General features: G+C 40.6%; 1 protein-coding gene across 3 annotated transcripts; it reads left to right on the top strand.

The window, feature by feature from the left end:
• The first annotated feature begins 78 nt into the window (after positions 1–78).
• On the top strand, positions 79–21,937 carry MKNK1 (MAPK interacting serine/threonine kinase 1). 3 transcript variants are annotated; one of them, XM_015291251.4, is made up of 13 exons: positions 79–104; positions 540–710; positions 6,012–6,110; positions 6,921–7,018; positions 8,189–8,268; positions 9,708–9,781; positions 12,635–12,739; positions 15,818–15,873; positions 16,667–16,762; positions 17,645–17,839; positions 18,390–18,554; positions 19,178–19,218; positions 20,160–21,937. In XM_015291251.4, the coding sequence occupies exons 2-13, from the start codon at positions 551–553 to the stop codon at positions 20,386–20,388; spliced, it is 1,398 nt and encodes a 465-aa protein (XP_015146737.4). In that variant the 5' UTR covers positions 79–104; positions 540–550; the 3' UTR covers positions 20,389–21,937. The 3 variants fall into 3 exon arrangements, with proteins under 3 accessions (XP_015146737.4, XP_001235171.7, XP_040561337.1); XM_001235170.7 differs by having other exon boundaries at positions 19,175–19,218; XM_040705403.2 differs by lacking the exon at positions 79–104 and adding an exon at positions 2,651–2,753 and having other exon boundaries at positions 661–710; positions 19,175–19,218.
• Positions 21,938–23,644: the final 1,707 nt, after the last annotated feature.

Here is a 23,644-nt window from a genome sequence, read left to right as displayed (position 1 = left end):
GCACATGGCGCTTCGCGCATGCGCGCTTCCCCCCTCCCCAGCGGGCGGGCTGTCCGGCGGTGCAGCACCACCCCCGCCGCGGGACGCCGGCAGCCGCCATGGAGGTGAGGGCGGAGGTTTGCGTGATGGCGGGGGGCTGCTCCTCACACCGCTTAGGGGAGGCGTGAGAGGGGAAGGCTAAGGGAGGAGCCGGCCGGTCCGGCTGGCTGGCTGCGGGCAGGCTTCTCGAGGAGTACTGAACATCTTCTTATCGTGTATTTATTACCGCTGCTGTCTGCGGTATCGCCGCGGTGACCTTGTGAAGCGGTTCTGAGGGAGTAACGCCAGCAGCAGTGACAGCCGGCTCCTGGCTTCAGGACACGTGTGGCAGCCAAGCATTATAACCCATTGCCCCCACAGCGCTGGCGCTGCTTTGTAAAGTGTTGAATTTGTTTGAAAGTAAACCACCAATTAGATGGCTGTTCGTTTTTTTTTTTTTTTTCCTTTTTTCCTTCTCTTACGAGCTGACTGCTTATAAAGACCTCTTTTCTTTCGTACAGATGAACACTATATGATTTGCTTGGAAAGCCTGGCACCTGCTCTGGTAACTTCGAAGGTGTACCCGTTGGCTTTTATCCAAACAAAGCTGCTCCCTATGCCTCCCACATGCTGGATGGAAGCGGGGCAAAACACAAGTGTGGAGCTGAGCCCCTTCCACTGCAGCCCTAAAGGTAACTGTGGGTGGTATTGGCAGCTTTCCTGGGAAAGGGGGTGCGTTGAGCACCTGAGTGCCCCTTGAAGTTGAATATTGTCCATCGTAATAACGCTGTTTCATGGTGTGAATGCTGCTCAAGTACTCTATAAAGCTTGCACACACACACACACAAGATACTTAGCACTATGAGGAATTTCCTTTTACCTTCCAGTACCTTTCCCGGTAACAAGGTATTAAAACATACTTTTTTTGTGTGACATCAAATGTGAAAATTCACTGTAGTTCAATGGCTGTTAATTTGAGGTGAAAGAAGAGAGGAAGAGAACAGGAAGAAAAACCACTCTTGCTTCGGGTTTTAAAAAACACTTTGTGGTAAATGAATCCCTCCAAAAAAGGCTTTTGTAGTATGGGAGTGTGTTGCGTAGCCTTTTTCCCAGTGAGACATGTCCTTATCTGATGGTTTGCGGGGTGCTGAGTATGAGCAGGAAATCCTTATCTTGTGTTTGTTCAAAATGAAAAGTTGCCTTCTTAGAAGTTATTCTCTTTGGTTTATGCTTGAAAACTGGCAAGGGAGCGCACTGCGTGGGGTTAGAGGAGCTAATTGGTGGTGCAGAGGCAGTCTGCTGAGAGTTCTTGATGCCATCAGATGTTGCAGAGAGGAAGCAGCTTGCTGTTTCATAAGTGGTCCTTGGGACTTACTTGCCCTGCACAGCTCCTTAATTTAAAACTGCTCAAGCGGTTAGAGAAGCTTTGAGTAGTTGAGTCAAAGTACTGCTACAAGGACTTTTCTCATTTAAAATACGTATGATCTGGAATTTAAAATGATTTTGCAGCTCAGGTCTTGCTGTACTGTGATAGAAACTCTTAAATATGTATTGTCTGGCAATAGTCAGTAGCATTAAATACCTTGTTTGGCTGTACAGCTCTACGTGGAAGGAAGGAAGATGGTTTTTAGTGCCCTAACCAGTATGTATGCCACGCTGTCCCAGACAACGCTTACTGTTCATGATTATTTGCTAGTCTGATGAAATATTACATCCTATTTCATCCTGTTATCCACTTGGCTGCCACAGAGGCAAGTTGTCCTAGAACAAGAAACTGGAAAGATTATAGAACACTTTTGAGCCAACTTCAGTTTCATTTGTTATCCTTCCTTGTCAGCTCATTTTATGGTGGTCATGCTTGTCTTGTTTGCCTTTGGATCTTTCCAGTGGGGATGATAAGTTCTCTTTCTGTTACTCTGAATGATAACTAGTTCTTTTAAAATAATGCAGGTGTATATGCACATAGACTGATCCCAGCAGAAGGCCTCTTGTCTACAGCATGCACTTGTGCTAAAATATGCTGTTCTTTCTCTACAGGAGAGGGAAAGGTGTGCTCTCCATTCCGTTAAGGTTCTCCTTGCTTCCCTAGTAATGGTGAAGTAGTAAATTGGGGTAGGAGGAATCTATTTGAAGTAAGTTTGTGCTATCATGCAAAGTGAGATCCACCCATTGCCGGAGGGTTTGATTGAGAACCTCAGAAACCCCATCCTTAGTTTGCAAGGGAGGTGCCTGATTCCTAGTATGGTGTTGGACTGCAACTTGCAGAAGATAAGGTGACTGGTCTTCTAAAAGTGAGACTGAAGGGAATCACAAAGAGAAGTAGGGAGACGAAGATTGCTGTAGGGGTCTGCTGTATGGCAGCTTTGATAGCTAAGAATGAATTACAACAAACTACCATACAGATGAATGACCATCAGCTGAAATGACTGGAACACTGTAAACAGTGCTATATTTTGCATTCTGTATTTATAGGTGATAAAATCTTTAATGCAGAAGTGTGCCCTTACTGTGCTTTCCCATGAATGCCAGCACAACAGGTTCTTGCAATCCCCTGAGACTCTGGATAGTATCCTAATGTATATAACAGTATTTATGTGCTTTTTGAATGTAAACGTGATGTGTTCCTTTTCAGTTACTGAACAACTCAGCTCAAGCAAGACAGTGTTGAAGCAGGTGGTAGTACTTGGACTCTGTTTAAACTGCTTCCTCCCATTGAATTCAAACACATAAGCAAGGTATCTGCTTCTTAATACAAGGCCATCTGTATTGTGTTTTCCAAGTGCCTCCTGGATATGTGTATGCTTGTTTTTTTAAATATACTTTTCCTTCCTTTGGGAAAGCAGACAAGAATAAGAAGAGAGTTACTTTTGGATAGTGGATTGTGGCATGTTTGTATCTGGAGTGCTAGGAAGCAAAATGAAAAGTAATGGACGTAGTGAAACCTGTGTTGATTTTTCCTTCTTCAGCTGTCATTATTTGAGAGTCTTCTATATAATCAGTGCTTTTGTTCATCCTTTTGAAAATAGTTATGGAGGCCACAATTGCAAAGGAGAAGACTGTAACTATTACCTTCCCACGCAAGGCTGTGAATAATGTATACGTTAAGTATTACCTCAGCACTGAATGATGGTGATGATAACACGCAAGCCTTCAATACCACTGCAATTAAGACAAAAAACTTGAACACTTCTTTTTTTCTTCTTGCAGTATGGATTTTGCTGGGTTGTGTTATCCTGTGAGCAGTAATCCTAACCTGTCTGGAAAAGAAAGGCAGATCAGAGCTTGAATTGTTCCCTGTTTCTTCAGCTTTTGTCAGCTCAGTCAGCCAGTACTGCTGGAGAGTGCTGTGGTTGAGAGGGATGTAAGAAGTACTCTAAGCACCAAATCCTGTTCTGCACCTGCCTCCCTGCGCTCAACCAGGGTGGACGAGTTGGTTTGGTGGAAGCAGGAGTTCAGCACTCTGAGCCGTGTTGTAAAATGACCTTTAAATGGCAGAGTTTTAATGTTCCTCTTGGACCCGATGTGTCTGCGAGCCTTTTTTTCTCCAGAGCAGTTCATCCAGTCTGTGCTTTCTGCCTGGCAGGGTGAGTTTCCTTGAGAGCCCAGGAGCCCTTTTCACTGTAGGTAGTCATGCAGTGTGCAGAACACCGCAGAATCACCTGCTTGGGTGGTTGAGGCATCCAGTCTTTCAGTGTCATCGAAAACATTTATGTGCAGTCATAGAAACACACTGCTTTGAAAACTTGAAGAACTGCTAAGGCATTTGCTTAGGAATTAGAAGGAATTTTCTTGTCGTTCCAATTGTTAATTAAGCTTAGGTCTAGTTCCCTTCTGCCAATGAGGATGAAGCTCTTATACCTATCAAGGAAAAGCTGCATTGACAGAGAAGTGAACTATACACTGATGTGAAATAGCAAACCAGAAGGGTAAAAAAAATTAATCTAATATAGCAAACATTTAATGGCTGTCTGGTAGTGTGTTAGGTCTAGACTCTGCGTTGAAAATATCAGTTTTCAGTAATTTGATTTCTGTAAAGATAACTGGTGAACTTTCTGGTTTTAAGGAAGCAGTTATCTGTAATTTAGGAATTGAGTCAGACCAAAAGGAAATATCACAGTGAGGCATTAAACGCCAGGCTGTAAATATCATAGCCAACTGGTAGAGTGCAGGAGGTCATCATGAGCAAATATGTCAGCTGTGCTAAGGTGAAGGGTTTATCTCCTGTTCTTTTTGCATAGTTTTTAGTCTCTCAGCTCCAAATCCATGTAATATTTGAACTAAGATACCTTAGGTATGACTTTTTGACTTGGGAATGAAGCTGCTCAGAGCCACAGCTGGACTTTTTAAAGGACGTGCTTCATGTGTGTTGTTTTAATCCCAAATCCAAGTAACTTTTCATGCAAGCTGAAGTCAGTGAGAGCTGGGACTTGCTGTCAAAGGCTGCCCGTATCTTTGTTTTAAAAGTTGAACCTGTCTAAGTGTCAGTTGGGTAAAATGCATGCCCGTGTCTTTCTCATTGTATTTCAGAACTCAAAAGTGTCTTCCAGTGTGATGATTTCTTAGTGTATTCTGCTAAAGACTTGAAAATGAGGATTTACTATTCCCTTGAATAGATGATTGTGGCTTTGAGTGATGCGTTTTCAAGTGTTGCAGTAAGACATTAGAGGGCTTTCTAAATAACGTTTGTCTATTTGAGACAGCATTCCAGTTCTAAGTGACACTCATAATAGCTGTTACTGACAGATACTGACAAGAAAAGTAGTTTTTTCTTTCTTTCTCATGTTTTGGTAGATGGTTGTGTAATATTTTCTGCCTCAGAACCTCCATGTTTTAAGAGTACTTTAGAAACAGAGGAAGTATAAAAACAGAAAGTTTAAAAAAACTTCTGTTCAAAAAAGGTTCTCTGTTAAAGGAGAATGACCTGAAAACGTACTGGTTTTAGTACTTTTCTGTCATTGTTATAATCATACTGTTTCTAGGGATCTGTTCCTTTTTTTTCTGTAATATGAGACCTGACTGTATATTATACTGACTTTATAATGTCTTAGCAGTTCTTTGGTACTGCCTCGAAGACTTTGAGCACTGATTTTTAACTGTCGGAGCCAGGCTGGCAGGTATGAGTGAAGTGTTGGAGAAGTGCTCATGCGAATGGGTCGTGGAATCATTTAACCTATCTGGAATTAGGGTAGCTGTCTGAAGTAGCCCCTGGTAGGGCACTGCTTTTGATTAGGCCTTCCTTAATAACCAGAGGGTGTTCTTTCTTTTTATGCCATATTATCTTGCATTGGTGAATTGTTACCTCCGCGTAAGCTCTTGTAATATTTGCAGCTTTTAATGCAAGGAGTAAGATCTCATGCTCATTTTGAAGCATAGGTTATCCACCAGTCTGTGGTTTAGAAAGGGACATCGTGAATCTATTAGAAATGTTTTGCTGGCCTGTTGTCAGCATAAACTGACCTAGATTGTGCCTCTGACCTGTTGACTTCTGTGGCTGCCTCTTTTCACTGCTGCATTTGGAACTTCCTATTCTTCACCCTTCTGTTGTCTGGGAAGCTCATTTTCTTAAGCTGACTTGAAATGTCTTAAACAGTAGCATAGCTGAAAGTACAGCACCTGTATGAGGGTTAAAAATCCTGTCCATCTTTAGCCTTCCAGCCTCCCTTCTATGTTTCAGGGCACGTGTTATGTTGAAGGTAGCTCAGGGTGGTTTTCAGTGAGGTTATTCCTGTGCTCTCCCTTAGTGTGCTGTGAGAGGAGGAGTCACAGCAGATGCATAATTATTTTCTTTTATCAAACCTCCCCAGAACTGTTAATCAGCACCCAGCTCGTCTTTTTTAGGTTTCCTCTGTTTCTGTGAGAGAGGCATCAGCCTGCGGTAAGGAAGCAGAGATACTTGTGTGCAGCTGAAGGACATAAACACAAACATGTGCATTTTCTCCTGAAGCAATCCAATCCACTGTGTGTTAAAAGCACCTTTATGTTCTGTCACACAGAGATGGTCAGCAGTCAGCCCCTTGCCATAGCAGACAGTGGGAAAAGGAAAAAAAAGAAAAGGACCAGAGCCACAGATCACACCCCTGGGAAATTTGAAGGTTGGTGGTAATTTCTGAGCTTCTACTTGTAATGGTCCATTTTCTCTAACAATTTTCTTAGCTAAACGTTGTGTTTTGGACAACACTAAAGGACAACATTTCTGTATTTCTTTATCTCCAATCTTTCAGTCTTCAGTCACTTTTTATTTCTTGTGGTTTTGAAATCGATGTGTCCCATTTATACTTCATTTTTTTTTAATAGAATCAGTGTTTTGACTGCTAGATGTGAGCACAAATGCCAAGGCACTATCACCAAAATACAGTTCAGTGGGACAAAACTGACCAGTACGAAACTTCTTAGGGGGAAAGTAGCATTGTAAGGTAGATTACAAGTCAAGATGATAGCAGTCTTCTGGGCTTAAGCATTAAAATTTCATTCATACTTGAAACACTACATCTGCAAGTGGATTTCACGTGGTAGGCATTTTCTGATCAAGGAAGGAAGTGTTTTCCAGTTGAAAAAAAAATCAGTTCTGGCTTGTAAATGAAGACAGGGAAGGTGGATTAGATCCTAGCAGTCACTGAGGTAAAATGGTGCTTGTATGAACAAACTTGTAATTTTACTGCTGGGATGAAATCAACTTTAAATTTGCTTGGAACCTGAGGAGGAAAAAAGGTGAATAATGAGGCATAATTAATCCTGGCACATCTACTTTAATACTGCATAAATCTGTTTTCTGTGGTCATTACCAAGGACATTTTCTCTCTTGCTGTCATGTGAGGGATGCTCATCAGATAAATAGCTCGTCTCAGTGTTATTCACTGAAATGCTTTGGTTAATATTTCCCATTTGCTGGGTTTCTCTGGCAGATCTGTACAAGCTGACTGCTGAGCTTCTTGGTGAGGGAGCTTATGCCAAAGTTCAGGGTGCTGTCAGCCTCCAAACTGGGAAAGAATATGCAGTAAAAGTAAGTACAGAATAGAAGCAGTATCATTTCCACCTGTAACATGTTTTCTACCTCCTACTATCTAAGTTAAAACATGGAATAGTGTGTAATAGCAAAAGCTTTTAGGAAATTCTTCATGCATGAAATGAGTCTAACAGTTGATAGATCTGTCGTTCTAAGTATCTTGCCTCTAGAGGGAACTGCAATATCAGTCACAGGTAAAATTCACAGACGTTAAATGGTGGTGTTAATGGTTAGATCTGGGGCTTGCTTTTCTATCATGTCCTGATTTGATTGCAGTCCTACATATATATATAAATATATATATTTAATTTTTTTTTAACCTCTTCTTGTGTTAGAAGTGGCCAAGTCATTATCTAGCACGATGGCCTGCTACATAATACAGGGTCCTGTAAATGTTGTCATTTTGTTTGTAAAATATTTGAACTCTGGAATAAACAGATACCTTATGAGTTACACATCTTCAGATACTAGAGAAATCTGGCTGTAAAAGTGAGAACCTCAGACTGCATATTGGTAGTGCTGGTACTTGCAGTAACGTTGTGAGCTTTCAGTTCATGCTGCAGTCGCTCAGTCTCCACTCCTCTGGAAGGCCTTTGTCCTCTTTCAGTCTGAGGGGTGTGTGAAGGAAGGTGACTTCTGATGGCACTGCAGAAGGACTTTGAGATTATGTGTATGTTTGCTTTAATACACTAGGTCTTGCTATTGAGTCTCTGTGACATTTGCTCCGTGAGCCAACGTCTCATTCTGTGGTTAGTTTAGTACTTTTTAATTAAATGCACATAATGATGAGTCTGTTCTTTTTGTCTATTTCGTATCTGATAATGACTCAAATCTATTTCTGTTAGAACTCAAAAGGATCTCCTTTTCTGCAGAACTAAAATGATGCAAGAAAAAGCTTGTGGTAACTGATCAGTAACTGTGGTAACAGGCGGTTTTAGTTCCTTTCTTCTCTTCCTGTCCTCATTTCCCCTATCCTTTGAATGCTTTCCAGACTCTGCTGACACTGTAAATAACCACGTGACAAATTAAACAGGCAGAAAAATGTGGAGTATCTCTCTCTGGTGGTCATACATGAGATTGAAGTTGTAGATCGGTTATCCAAATGCAGAGGCACAGGCACAGTTCCTGCAGTAATCTTTTGAATATGAGCTCTCTCTCTTCCCACAGATCATTGAAAAAAATGCTGGCCACAGTCGAAGTCGGGTTTTTCGTGAAATAGAAACACTGTATCAGTGTCAGGGCAATAAGTAAGTATAGAGTCTCTTGTTTGTTTAAAGCATCTTGAGTATTTTTTCAAATTTACACCTCTTTATTTGCATCTTGGTTAGGAACTTTGCAGTAGTCTCCTTAAAACCAGTTGGGATTTAGACTTGGTCTGTTCAAAATAAGATTTTTCCTCTTACCTGGGAAATTTAGAGAAATGTTTACAAATTATGTTGCTTAACTCAGTCATCATCCAGGTAGGTGTAGTCTGAATGTGCTTCAGTGATGCATGGCTTTTGTCTAAATAAGGAATTAACATGTTGACACTTTGGCCTGTGATTTCACCACAGGCAAAAGCTGACCTAGTAACAGCTGCTGTTGAATGCAACAGTCCTTGCCCTTTCCTAATGCATGCTTTTTCTTTTGTGTCAATCCTCCTGCTTGCAGCTCTTAAATAAGCTAAAAGCTGGTTTGGGTTTCATTTGGATGATTGTGCTGGCTTCATATAACCACAGGATGAAGCAACTTTAGAGTTGCCACTCACATCTGAAAAGGAGGGAGAGCTCATGCTGCCAATGGCAGCGTGCTTTGTGATGAGTGTAAGCAGCTTCTGAAACTACTCCTTTAGATATCTGTTAATATGTTGGTGTAGAATATATAGTGCAGCTGCTGTCTGTGGTACAGTTGTGTGGCTCACGTTAAAGCCTATTTTAAAACAAATTTTAAGTGCAACTGTTAAAGATAATCTAAAACCAAGCTTGTTTACCAAACTCTTGGGTTTAAGTTGTGCTGTTGAGAAGCAGATTAATCTTTGTTCTCTGTGTTGTTGACAGCATATGATAATCCTGCATGTAACTGATTAAAAGAAAATGCAGTTCTTATGACCACATTCGTCATTCAGATTTTGTATTCCCTTTAAGTTTTGAAAAACTCTTACATGAACTTAAATGTTGGACATTCTGAAGGCAGCTTGGGGTGTTTGTGTTGCGCTGTGCAAAGACTGTCCACTGGTAAACCAAAATTGTTCTAAAAATGGCAAGTAATGTACTGGACTTAATGTCACGTTGATAGTTGCCTGTCTCCTGTGGGCCCTGTATGTTTTGCTTTGTGATTTCTGCAGAGAAGGAATGCCAATGTAATTATTTTTTGCTCTTGCCTTCAGCACAAATGCACTCTTCCAACTTATTAAATACAGCCTATTATCAGTTATCTTCCTGTCAATTGAGCAGTAGCAGAAGTCTTTTGCAATCCTGTCTGATGAGGATTTTGTTTTTAAGCCTGTTTCCACTTGCTTAAATTTCAGTGTGAGGTGGAAATTGATTTTAATGCGATAGGCAACCAAAACAATTTGTTTAATTAGCACTTTCATTCTTGGTTAATTCTGGCACTTCCTAATTATCCATAAAGAAACATTCAGTGCTCTGTTTACACTCTCTGCTTCCCTCTTGTAGTTACCCTGTTGTTTCTTTTTCTTTTTCTAAAGGAACATTTTGGAATTAATAGAATTTTTTGAAGATGACACAAGATACTACCTTGTCTTTGAGAAGCTGCGAGGAGGTACTGTACAGCAACCATGCCTTTGCTCATTGAATCAGCTGGGTCCCGTTTGTCTTAGTGTTTCAAAAGAAAGCGAAGAGCTTATTTTAAATGCCTGACAATTTGAAGACAAAGAGGCAGCAGAGGGAGACAGTATGTTGAGTATTGTGCATGATTGTAGTATAGAATCTAGATATCCTGGTAACGGTTTCCTTCCGTGCAGGATTGATGCTGTTTAGTTGAAACTTGTGCAGTGGCTATTAGAAAAAAAACCATCTTTTGCCTCACATTGCTCCAGTAGTAAAACTGTCTGTGGCTGCTTGAGAGCCACTAAAGTGAGTATTTGTGGTTGCTGGTCACCAGAATTTACCACTCACTGGGGAATGAAGCTACATCAAGCATTCAAGTGGACATGAAGTCTGTCTTGTGCACTTTCATGTTTGTCTGTGTAGTGCATCATTACAGTATCCATGGTGTGAATGGTGTGAAAAACTATGAGTTAAAAGTGTGATGTGTCACTCAAAGAACAACTAATTTTTTGAAGTTTTATGCTCCTGTCTGTATAACACCATCTATTGTCTCTGGCCAGGCGGACAATAGCAAACCACATTTGCAAGAAATGCAGATTATTTTAGTGTAGATGCAGAACTCCATTTCTTGAGGACACTGCTTTTCACTGAGGAAGAGCTTTTATTCACTTTCCCTTAAAATTACTGCATCATTTCATTATTGTTGCCTAGGTTTCTCTTCTTTGCTGCACAGACTTCTCTGGCAAATTAGCTGTAGCAGGGCTGGATTGGAATAAGCCTGCATTTGTCCCTTTTCCCATCTCTGCATCCTTCTGCTCCCTGACTCTCTTCACTGAATGTGAGGCTATGCTTGTCAGTGTTCCTGCACTGCTGCTGAGTGGGTAATAGTGCTGCACTTTCTCCACTATCTTACCTACTGTTTTTCCAGTGCTTAACTTGAGCTGAAGCTTTTCTCTTTGAAAGATGTCAGTATTTGAAATGTTAATTACGTGGGTTTGAATGATTATCAAGGAAGTAATGGGAATCAGGGGGTTGGACCAACTTCTGATGTGCTGCAGATTCCAGTGTTGATGTAAACAACACGGCTGGCTCATGAGTCTTACTTTGACTCCAGTCTCAAAGGTGAAGTGCTAACTACAGTATTGGGTCGTAGCATGGGCTTTCCATTTTCAGCTTTGCCTTCCTGCAGCTGTGGTACCTGAAGGAATTCAGCTCCCATTTTAGCTGTGATCTGTTCTCCAGGACTTGCAGAAGCTGTTCAGTACCTTGGCCTGACAGCATTCCATAACTGAAAGTGTTAAAATTTAGCTTATTATAATGAACTTGTGCGATTGAACAGTCCCATCTGGGTTTTGTTTTTATTTTTCCACTGTAGTGGGTTTTGTGAGGTGCTGGAGGAGGTGCTAACAAGTGGGGCAGGCATGTCTTGCTGTTCTTTCCTTTTGTAGGAGTCCTTTACGTTGGCAGAATACCAAGTCTGGAGAGCAGGTTTTCCTTGATATTGACATAATTCTTACCTGAGAGAGTTTGGAAGGTCAGCTGTATTCAGAAAGGTGATCTGAAATAGATCTGCTGAGTGAGATGAGCACTTAAGGTGGCTCAAACCTGCTTCCTGAAAAATGTGCAGGCTTTTCCGTAAAGATGGAGGCATTTTTAGGAACTGTTTTTACTTTGTAAATGCGTAAAGAGCAACTCTGCCAGGAAAATCCCTTGAACTCTGTGCCCTTAAAAAGTCTAAGGTAAGCTCAAAAGTGGTTTTATCAGCAGGGGAAACCTTGTGTCTTTGAGATCTGATAGCCTGGTCCAAAGCGGCCTTCTTCCAGCCATCTGAAATAGTATTTTAAAGCATGTCTGGAGAGTCTTTTTGTTCATAGTCTTTTTGTTCATTCTTCTTTGACTGTCTCTGCCAGTGAACTTCTTCATTTTTTTCTGTCTGAGTCCTTACTGTGGAGGAGTGGCAGCAGTACTGATTGTGTAGGAATAAGGCATCCTACAAGAGAGAAGAGGAGGGGAGGTTTCCTTCCATATCTAGAACTTAGGAATAAAAATGAATCCACCTGATATATAAGATAAATACAGTATTTGGAAGCTGATCACAAATGTCCCAGTTACTTAATTTCTCTGCCTAATTGCTGTAAAAAGCATACATCTCTGAGTAAAAAAAAATGTTAAAAAATGCAAGTAGTAAGGCTGTTTAATGGGGTTGGATCTCTGTGGATTGTTCAATTAATTTTTAAAGGCTTTTTTAATGTTTTGAGAAGATTAATGGAATTCACTTTAAGAAAAGGAAATAAACTTCCCTTTATCCTTTGTTAAAGAGATACCAGTGGTGCCCTGGCTGCCAGTCACCAATCCCTCAGATATATATATATATATATATATATATATTCCCTCAGCATACTCATATTTGAGAGGCCTTTTGTCGGATTTCATACCCCTAGCTCACTGTATGAGCCTTATCTTGATGTCAGTAGGAACTGTATATTAAAGAATGTATTTTCATTTTGATGGTATTGAGGTTAAAAAAAAAAAAAGTTTTTACTTTCAGAGCAGAATTTCAGCTGTCAGATTACACAGAAGAGGAGAGTTAGTTCCAGGATGCCCCGCTGTGACCTGGAGATGGGTGGATTTTGCTGCAGTTCTACATACATATAAACTGATGTTTGAGTTTTGCTAGTGCTAACTTTTCTAAATAAATTCTCTCTGACTCTGTTCTCACTGCAGTCAGTCTTCCCTCTGTTGCAGACCAGTAGTTGCTATTGTACTTTTATCCACGTATTGACAGAGCATTTTCTTGGCTCAGGCAGCATTTGCACTAAGATTTTCTCTCTCTTAACTCTTACAGGTTCAATCCTGGCCCATATCCAAAAGCGGAAGCATTTCAATGAACGAGAAGCTAGCAAAGTGGTGAGAGATATCGCCTCAGCTCTGAATTTTCTTCATACAAAAGGTAAAAGAAGTTTCTCTCCATCTTTGCTACTTGATATTGTGCATTTCGGATGTGAAGCACATTTTATCTGTAAGTAGTCAGCCTTGACTTAGATAGCATTTCCATTTCCAGCCATGCCAGATGACTTATGTTATTTTCCTCTATAATAATCATTTCATAATATGGTAGCTTGAGTAATCAGCTGTGTTAAAATGGTATAGCCTTTTGAAAAACAGAACTTAAATCATCAGCCGAGGAGAATTAACATTAGGATTGAATCCATTTGCTTGTTTGCATTACCTAAGCCACTGTGTAGAGGTTACTCAAAAGGGAGCTGATTTTCTTTTTAATTTCCCCCTTTCACATCTGCAGAGATGCTTTTCTGTATTTACCCTGAGTTTCTGCTAGTTGCAAGACCTCCATATTAGCTTTTGGTCTCTACATTCAAGCCCCCACTGTTGAGGGAGAGACCAACAAGTGAACCATAGTCTTTCTTTGGAGATGCCCTCATTTCATTAGGAACATGGTTAGACTTAAAAGCACTTCTATTCGTGAAGAGTTCTTTTACTTTAAAACGTTTTCCTGGTGCTGTTTTCTACTTAAGAGTACTCTAGTTTCATTGCAAGGCATCTATGTGTATTATGATCAACTCATAGCTGTGTGTTCAAGTGGAATGTGGTAGATAACTATAAAACCTTATCCTTGTCCAGATTATCTGGTCCTCCCTAGATTAAGCAACTTTACTTAATGTTTGCTTTCATTTTATTACAGTAACTACCTTTGAATCGAATGGCATTTAATTGAAGGCTATGTTTGTTTATTTTGACAAGTGTTCCTTTCCATTCACTTTGCTATTCTTGTTAGCCAGCTTTTACAGGTGGTGTGTAGATTTGTTTTCTGTCTAAATTATTGAGTAAAATAAAATAGGTTCATTTGTAGGGTTTACTTCTAAGTCACTGGGCTGCTTGTGCTAGAAGAGTTGGAATCACAGTATTTATACCTCAGTAGGTTGAACCTATCAAAAAGAGTGACAATGCAGAAAGAGTAAATAAAGCAAAACTGAGGAATATTGATCTTGCCCAATGTTGTGACTGTGATCAGAGGTTAATTCCCGTGTGGGAAAGAGCTTAATTTGGGTTAAGATTTTTGATAATGTTCATAGCCTGGCTATGTGGTGACTGAGTTTTAAATCTGCTGAGAGTGTTGTCTCTGAATACCCATGTTTAGACTTGGCATTACAGAGTGAATAATAAACAGGAAACTTAGGCCAGACATGTGGAGAAACACATTCATCATGTTAACAGCAGAAAGTCTAGGAATACTGTCCAAGCAAATTTAATATCTACTCAGCTAGTATCTTTCTGTAGTTCTCTTAGAGTGCTTAGCTTTGATTCCCCATTGCCCAAACAAAAGGGATGTGATTCATTAAAATGGTGTTAAAGCATCGATATACTTTCTTTCCTGCTGTTTGCTGTGAATTGGTACAGTTGGGATGTCTCACAGAATCAGCTACAGCAACATCCTGCTTCATTTTATTGTTCTCTTTATGGTTCTTCTGTGTCACATTAAAATAATTAGTAAGTACCAAACAGAACACCGAAGTAAACAGGAAATGAAAGCAGTTTTATCACACAACTTAACAGTGAAGTGCTACAGCTAGATAGTTATTCAGATTTTTTTTTTTTTTGATGAGAACTAGTTCTTTTGCTAGTAGTAGTTTAAAACTCTGCTGGATGATAATACTGCCTTACACCCACTTGGGGTATGTGTGCTTTATTGCTAATAATCCACTGGAGGAGTGTTTCAAGGCAGTTGTTTTCTTTTCTCAGTGCTGTGTGCGGCTGCAAAATAAAACATTACATAACCAGACATTTGAATTCAAACTGTAATACAAAAAAATGCTGTTAGGTTTCATCTTGCAAGCCGAACCAACTGCTGGGAGTTCTGTCAGCCTTGCTGTAAATGTCAACATGGGCTATCTTGAGGGATGTTTGTCATGTTTTCCCCTCTTCCATGCAATGGAAGCAATAAGCAATGGAAACTGCTTTGATTCCTTTAGGTCAGTGCTATGCTACGAAAGTTAGATTTTAAGTCATGTCCTGTGGTTTGTGCTGAAGAAAAGAGATTAGTACCTTAACTAGAAGTTGGTGGGATATCTTCTATCTCATAATATAGAGTAGTAGCAAGTGTGCTTAGAGTGCTTTTAGACAAGACTAGAGTGCTGCTAACAGCCAAGTTGCTCATTTGATTTTATTTTTGCTACTTGTTGTCTGCCTTCCTGTTATATTTGATCATATTAAATGGAGAACTTCCAGCAAATGTATCTTTAGGCAATCGAAGAACTGCTTTGATCATACAGAACTGTCTTTGCCTGTGAGTTGCACAAACAGGTACTTTGTGTTTCCCATCTGGGTCTGCCTATTCTGGTAGCAATTGAGTGAGTGGTTCTCCTGAAGACTTATCTTCTACCTCTGCCACAAAAGCCTTGATATTTTCCTTTGCTTCAGCAGCGAGTACATAGCTGTATGTGACATTAAGGGGGCTACATTTTTATCTGGAAGCTCAGTGTTTTCTTCTAAGGGGTGTCTCAGGGTAGTGTCTGTGCTGAAAGGAATTCTTCAAGCTGTTGAATGATTTCTCTGGAAAGAAGGGCCTTCCTGTAAAAGGCACAAAAATCTTTTGACTAGATTGTGTATTATATTAAATACATATATGTATTCATATATATGTATATGTATTTATTTAGATGAATTTATATATATATGTAATATATTAAATACACTTTCCTACAGGTCTGTCATCTTAATAAGCTGTTTTTAATTAGCTAATTTTAGGGTTAGCTGAAGTGTTCCAGTGTTAGCAGGTTCTTGTTTGCTTGATTGACTCTTATATACATTTAAAGATGATAAAGGCATAGCATGATGCAACAGTGACTTTTTACAAATAAACACTGCAATTTAGTTAATTGCAGTGTCATTACAGGGTGTATGTGTGAACTCAGGCCTAGAATATTTCCCAGACCACCTTCTAATAAAAAGAAATACAGAGAAATAAAACAGGAGAGTGTCTTTTCTAATGAACGTTTGCATTCTTGTTCAGGAATCGCTCACAGGGACCTGAAGCCTGAAAACATCCTGTGTGAATCTCCAGAAAAGGTGCTGCTCTGTTCTTTTATTAAAAAAAAATACATTAAAACTAAGTTAAGCTTAGTTTCCTAAGTAAGTGCTCATGTTCAGTCTGTTCCTTTCATGAAAACTTCCAAATCTATTGGTGAACTTCAATAGTATTTAGTGGAATTGAAGCCTGGAAGAGTCTCAGTTCTTCCATGAGCTGTTAAAATGTAAGCATCTGTCCAGCTGATAAAAAGCCAACTGATTTTTGAGAGAGTGTGGCAACTAGAACTTAGCATCTCATCTATTCTGAGGTAATAGCCAGATGGACAAATAATGTTTGCAGTCCATCTGGTCATGTTATGTATAGTTCCCAAATTGCTCCACTGTGTACTGGCACTTGCCCAGCCAAATAGAGAGAGGTAATGTGACAGGGTCAGATACTGAGGATGTGGGAGCAACTGAGGGAAGTTGCTCACCACCCCCCTGACCGATGCCCACAAACCCTCCTGAGCAGTGGAAGAGAGCGAGATGAACTCCTACCCCTTTCAAAACTCCTTCTGCATGATGTCAAATGACATGGAATATCTCTTTGGCCAGTTTAAGTCAGCTGTCCTAATTCTGTTTCCTCCCAGCTCCTTGTGCCCTTCACTCTGAATGGCCTTTGCTTTGTACAGTGCTTAGCAGAAACTATAAGCGTCCGTGTGTTATCAACATTGTTTTTTATCCTAGAACCAAACACTGCATCATACCAGACAGTTTGAAGAAAAATCCATCCCAGCTGAAACTACAGCAGCTTCAGTCTTCTGAATCTGAGTATTTTTATCTTTGGTTTTAGGTCTCTCCAGTAAAAATATGTGACTTTGATCTTGGTAGTGGGGTGAAGCTGAACAGTGCATGCACTCCAATAACTACTCCAGAATTGACAACACCGGTAAGAGAGGCACTGTGGCTTTGTGCTTTTCCCCTTCTACCATAAAACTGTTTTTCACATCTCCAGAGTATAGCTTCTGAAGCGTTTACTGCAACGACACTGAGTGGTGGATATTTCATTTAAAGAAGGTCCATATGTGATAAATACTGTCTTGGTTTCCCAGTCGTAGAACAAGTAAACAAAAGAACAGGAGCTCACTGTGTTAATTCTCCTGTTGGCCAGAATGCATCACACTGATCCTGTTTGTATCTTACCCACCCTCCCCCCCCCCAAAATAAGAAAGATTTTTCAAGTTCTTTGTTTTTATGGGACTGAGTTTGAACTTTGTTTTGTCTACATTTCCACAAACTTGGTTTCTGTAGCTAAGACCCATGAGCTGGAGGGAATCCAACCCTGTAAGCAGTTGCTTCATAACAGATAAACTTGTAAAACTCCAGAGCTGTTCTTATGGCATTACTGTGAGAAAATAACCTGTCAGATTGTTGTAGGATTCTGTTTTCTAAAAATCATTTTCCGTGATATACTTTTTACTTTCTGAAAAGCCCCAAACCGATATGTAAGATTTAAAAGTGTGAAATATAAATAAGTAGATCCTGTAAATAAAGTCATAAATTAATATGGAACAGCTTAGACTTCTGCCAAAGAACAGTAGAATCTCGTTTGCTTTCTGTGAGGCTTAACCAAGTGAGACCTGCAGTAGAATCTAGCAGCAAGTTTCAGTAGTCCCTGATGGGCAGTTCTGCTTTTAGACCAAGGCATATATTGTAAAGAGAGGGGAATGTTTAGTTTAAAAAAACCACCAAGAGCACCACCAAAATAAATATTAGGCTTTGTTTTGATTCAAGCCTCACTTCAAAATCTCATTTAAATTTGATTTCCTAGTGTGGGTCAGCAGAATACATGGCACCCGAAGTGGTTGAAGTCTTCACAGAGGAGGCCACGTTCTACGATAAACGGTGTGATCTTTGGAGCCTTGGAGTGATTCTGTACATCATGCTCAGTGGTTACCCTCCCTTTGTGGGCAACTGTGGCACAGACTGTGGCTGGGACAGAGGAGAAGTCTGCAGAGTTTGCCAGGTGAATGTAAATACTGGACATACTTAAGACACTGTACTTTGCCCTGTGAATGTAGAGTGTAAGACCGGCCATAGCTCTGAAGAATGGTGTGCATATTAGTTACCTGGGAAGATAAGCTCTCACTGAGAAGTGAATCTGGTAATGTAAGACTTGAGTTACAACACGTAATGCTTGGCAGATACCTCTTTCTCCTTTTCTCTTTCTGGTTGATCGTAATCACCAGAATTCCGCAGGTGAAAGTTGAGCTCCCAAAGAGTTTCTATCCAGAGCCTGAATTTATTCTTTCTGAAAACAGTTGGTTGATCTCACTATTACTGGAGAGTGAGAGGTGTTGTCAGCAGACATTGTATCACAGCCGTCTTAAAATGTACTGCATCACTCTTTGGAGCTGCCTGTCACTTTCTATTTGCTCTATGAGGAGACTAGTTGTTTTCAGCTGTCACTCACCCTATGAAGTAGATAAAACTGAGTGAGAAGAATCCCACCACCTGAGAAGTCATCTGGTTATGTTCTAGTTGCTGTTTAAATTAAAGATTTTTTCCTTTACCAGAACAAGCTTTTTGAAAGCATTCAAGAAGGCAAATACGAATTTCCTGACAAGGATTGGTCACATATATCCTCTGAGGCCAAAGATCTCATCTCAAAGTTGCTGGTTCGTGATGCTAAAGAACGACTTAGTGCTGCTCAAGTGTTGGAACATTCATGGGTTCAAGGAGTATGTATCCCACTGTGTTTTTAAGGGTTATTCTTCTTCCTGAGTTGTAAACAAGCTGCTCCTTCTCTGTAAATATTTAGTAGAGATATTTCATGTTTAGTGCTCACGTCTTGATTAATTACATTATATCCAGTGGTTTTATTCTTCCTGAAGCTCTGTGTGGTAAATATTTGGATGACTCTGTCAAGCTTTAAGTATTTTTTTAATTTGCTTTATGCATTTTAAATAGCTTTCCTGTGGAAACTAAGCACTGCAGTGCACTTATTGTGATGTTACTCTCTAATACAATGCTGCAGAATGCTGGTTGGTACAGTTTTAAAAGAACAGCAGTATGCTCTTTTGCTTTAGTTCTTAGTTCAAGAAAGAACAGATGGGCCCTCTGGAGAGTTTCCCAAGCTATAGCATTATACCTGCAAATGGTGGTCGCTTTTTGTGATGGGAGAGGTGGATTAGAAAATCAGTCAACAATGATTTGTAAATCCATGGTGAAGTAATTAATGTACAATATCCATTAGTTGTAAATTTGAGAGAGATACCTGTTGTTTTTAAAAATCATTCTTGTGACTCTTTGATTCCCACCTACTAATACATAACTAACTTTTCTTAACTGCTTCTTCTAGCAGGCTCCTGAAAGGGGAATACCTACCCCTCAAGTTCTTCAAAGGTAATCTTTTCTTCACTTTTTTTTTTCTTAAATATCTATAAGGTTGGCCAGAAATTGTTACTGAAGGAATGGGAGGGGTAGGAGGTGGCAAATGAGTGGGTAAGATCCGTGGTTAATAGTGGAACTACTTAAGTATGGCAGCACTAATTTTGTTAAGAGCATCAGAAATATTAAAGCTGTCATTTTACTTTATAATCTAATCTTACTTGTTTGTGGGGAAGGCATTGGAGAGGATTCCTGTGGAGCATGGCTAATCTTAGACTGAAAATAATCATGGTTTTGGCAGTTTGCTGCCCAGGAGGCAAAAAGAGGCATAAAGGCGTGTGTTACCCAAAGAGACTACATTTTGTTGGGTGGATAATCATGTGTACAGACTCGGATCTGACTTCCATTGCAAATGTGGTAATCACAGTAGCGATTTAACCATGAGCAGGACAAGCTTTGTATAAAGTGGTTTGATGGCAGATTCTGTATGCTGTAGGGCCTGAGTCACACATCTGTTTCTATTTCCATGTCTGCCACTGGCAATTCCAGGTTCTTCCTATCCTCAGAAATGTAATTCCTGAACCCAGATGTGCAGTTCTACTGGGATTGCTGTTTTCTGAAGAAAAAACAGTATTGTCCCGCATGCCTCTCCTTTCTTATCGTGTAGAAACTGAAGCACGGTGTTGCAGGTGGCTTCCTGGGTTTTTCTGGGGAGTACTCAGCAGACAGAGGACTGAAACTGTATCTGTTTCCAAAATCTCAGAGCATTTTTATTATGTATTGCTGGTTGTCACAGTAAGGAGAGATGCAAATATTAACTGGTCTTTTTGCCTACCGTGTTAATGTTTCGATAGGAGAAAGAAAACTGCTTGGAAATGCACGTTCTGCTGTTAGGGTAAGCAGCCAAACTGCTGCTTTGCATGTGTTGTAACTGTCTTCTCCTTTTCCCTTGAAAGGAACAGTAGCACAAAAGACCTGACGCTTTTTGCTGCTGAGGCTATAGCCCTTAACCGCCAGCTGTCTCAACACGAGAACGAGCTCAGCGCAGAGCAGGAGAGTGTTGCCCGTGCTGTGTGCTCCATGAAGCTTTCTCCTCCATGCAAATCCCGGCTTGCCAAGCGGAGAGCAATGACGCATGCCACCAAAAACAGTGACTTTCAGCCAGTTCCCCATAAAGCCTTTTAAACTTCTGTAGATTGGCAAGATCAGCCTGTTTTATTACGTGGATTTTCAGTACTGATAAAAGCTTCTCTGCTTCTTACTCTTTGAATAGAAGCCTGCTCTTGTGATGTGCTTCATAACTTAAAGGGGATAGCTTTTTATGGGAGTGTTTTTGCCTGTCAGATTTGGTGCATTAAGATAATTTAACTGATGTTTTTAAACTAGAGAAGATGGTTTTGCTGCTGTATTTATTATCTGAGGTGATACATCACAAAGCTTTCATGTTTTCTTCTTAGAAGAGCACACTATAAAATTCAAGCTTGAAAACATTGGAAGAAAAAACTTTCTTGCTTTGCCAGGCAGAGCATGAAGTTTACATATCTGTTTGCTCTCTTCGATGGCAAATCTTGCAAGGTGCTGCTGTTACTGTCAGCAGCAGGGACTGTTTTCAGCCAACAGTGCCCATCTCTCTTTTTGTAGACTCAGGAAACAGAGGTGATGACTGGGGGTGGATCTTTGTCTCCACTGCCTTCACTGGGCGTAAATGTTTTGTGGACAATATTGTAAAGGTGTAAGGAGGTCTCAAGCAGAGATGGTGAGGACTGTGTTGCCTTTTTTTTTTTAATTATCTTTGTTGATAGTTTGTGGGACAAAATCTGGAAGTGTTATTTCTTTTTCTGACATCTTGTTCTCAACTACGATGTACTGTACATTATACCAGTTCTTCTTGGCCATTGTCCCCTTCTCTTACAGTTATACACTTAAGTCTGATAACCACATCATTACATATTATTATGCTTCGTACTGTTTTGTTTTGTATATTAACACTGTTGTCCATTATACCTTCCTTTCTTGAAACTCGTGTTCTTCCAAATCCATTCGTGTGCACTACCTGCAGTTCTTAATGGACAGGCTTGAGTGAATGTTGGTACGTGAATAATTTAGGATTATCAAATCCAGAGGTACATCTGTTCAAAGGCAGTACTGCAGCTACACTCATGCAGTGATCTCAGGCTGAGGGACTAGATTTCAAGTTCCAGTTTTAGTACTGTGATGCACCAGGGATCAGGAGTAATTTGGAAGGGTACTGGCTGCAAAGCTGAAGATTTCGAGTGACCAAGTTGAGGTGTCCATTGAGAAGGATGCAACGGTTGAGCACTTTCTAAAACATAAGCTGTGAAAATCGGGCTGAGATGCCCAACATGATGCACCTTAACCTTGCCAGCCATTTGTGAAGACGTTTGCTGGGGGCATTGTGCACAGGCTGAGGAGGGTAGAAGGAGGGTCCCCCAGTGCAAGCATAAAACCCTCCCAAGCAGAATGAGGAGTAAAGTAGCTGATCCAACAAGTGCTTGGAATTTGAGTAGTCAAAGCTGAACATCTGTTTGTCCTATTCAGAGCAGTTTTACATTCTTTTTATCAGCGTGCATACAGCTATTTTTTATACAACGTGCTGTATTTTGTGAATAATATTAAAGTTCTTATTTAAAAGGTTTTACACATTGTGCCAGTGATTATGAAATGTATTTTGCTTGGTTTTTATTAAAACATTTTAAGCAATGGATTTAGCACATTTGACGACTCTTCTGTGTGGTTTTTTTTTGCTGCTGATTTTTGGTGACTTCAGAAAAAAAAGTCAGGAATTACTTACTTCTCTGTGGTTACTCTTGAGAGTAAGCATACCTTTCACTCCTGTGGCTGTATCATTCTATCAGTCTCTGTTAAACTGTTAAACTTTGTCTGATGATTATGACAAGCCCTCCAGCTGGTGGCTCTGAGCCCCATGAGGCTCTCCTGGTGCTTGCAGCTGCCTTGTGGATGCTGCCAGCAGCTGCCTCCACGTGTGACCTGTATTAGAGCATCCTTGCTCCCTGCTGATACGTACTTACAAACTCATCTGTTCGGGGCTTGAAGCTGAGATGTTGGACTTTTTAGTGAAAAGCTAAAATCTGGAGTGCTTCTCCAAGGCAGTAACTTCTGGCAGAGAGGAAGACAAGCAGCTGGTAGCAGTTATGCCAGACTCATGTAAAATTAGGGACTAAGAAAACTGCCCCAAACAAGGAAGAGGCAGTCATTTAAGCCAATTGTTCTATTATCAGGTGTAAACTAGGTTTCCATTGCTTGCAGGGCAATTTTTATGTCTCTCTGGAGGTTTACGACTAGTCGTTTCTAATTGAGTTTGGATGGGGAAAGCTGTTCTGCCTGAAAGGCAATCAGTGTGGGAGATGGAATTCCTGTGTGAGGTTCACCTGCAACAATCAGCTCAGCCGGTCTGTGTCAAACGCTGTAGGTTTTGTTTCCTTCCCTAGGAAAATCTGAATAGAGCAGGAGCCCCGGAACAGATGACAGACCCTCTGTGCTCACTTCTCTCTAAAGGAAATCCTCTTGCCATATTCAGATCAAGAGCTTTACATGGGAGTAGGCTTTAAAACCCTCTGCTTCTCATTCCTCTTCCCCCTGTAAGAGGGGTAGCGTGGAGCGTGGGAGCCCTTGTAGCAGTAAGTGATACGAGCTTGCTAACACTGATGTTAAACATTTGCCTCAAAATGAAGTCCAGCTGCTGGTCTAACACTCCCCTCACAGGTGCCTCCTTCCTATCTGATCTGTAACTTCCAATTACAATTGAGAATTGAGTTTTTTGGGGGCTTTATACCCCCAGAAGGCCCATAGGTATACCTTTCTGAGGCTTTTTGTTTGTTTCAGTGGGGGAATGGCACTTCTTTGCAGGCAGAAGTCACAAATCCGGAGTATCAGTGGTCTGTTCTTTTGAAATACTGTTTCACAGATGTTTGCTGTTGTCAGCTGAACTTCATATGTTCACCTCTCCTATAACCACGGCTGCGTCTCACTGCTGAATTGCACCCTCTCCTTTCCAGGAAGGGCTGAATCTCTGTGCCACTTTATTGCAATTACTGGTTAGAATCAACCAACCAAACCAAACAGAGCAGGCAGCTCATGTGGGCTTCCTGGCTCAAGAAAGAGGAATGAGGCTGAAGAGAGCCTCTTTTTGGTGGGGAAATGGGGCAGATAAGGAAAGAGGTGGGTGAGCCAACTGACAGAGAGGCATATTAATATGGTTAATGGGGGCGGAGGGGGTAGTTTTAAGGAAGCAAATGGTAGCCAAACAGTGCTATTCTCAAGGTACCCTCCCTTTGTCCTTTCAGGATCTGGTGGCACCGAGCACCTGGCAGGTATTTTGCTGACCTTCACATGGCAGGATTTCCCAAAGCACGTTCAGGTTTGAGATTGCCTGCACGTTCCAGAAATGCTTTGGCGTTGT

Source organism: Gallus gallus, chromosome 8 (assembly GCF_016699485.2).
Source record: "Gallus gallus isolate bGalGal1 chromosome 8, bGalGal1.mat.broiler.GRCg7b, whole genome shotgun sequence".
Lineage (NCBI taxonomy): Eukaryota > Metazoa > Chordata > Aves > Galliformes > Phasianidae > Gallus > Gallus gallus.
Note: the sequence above shows the minus strand (reverse complement) of the source record. Positions and strands in the feature narration are given on the sequence as shown.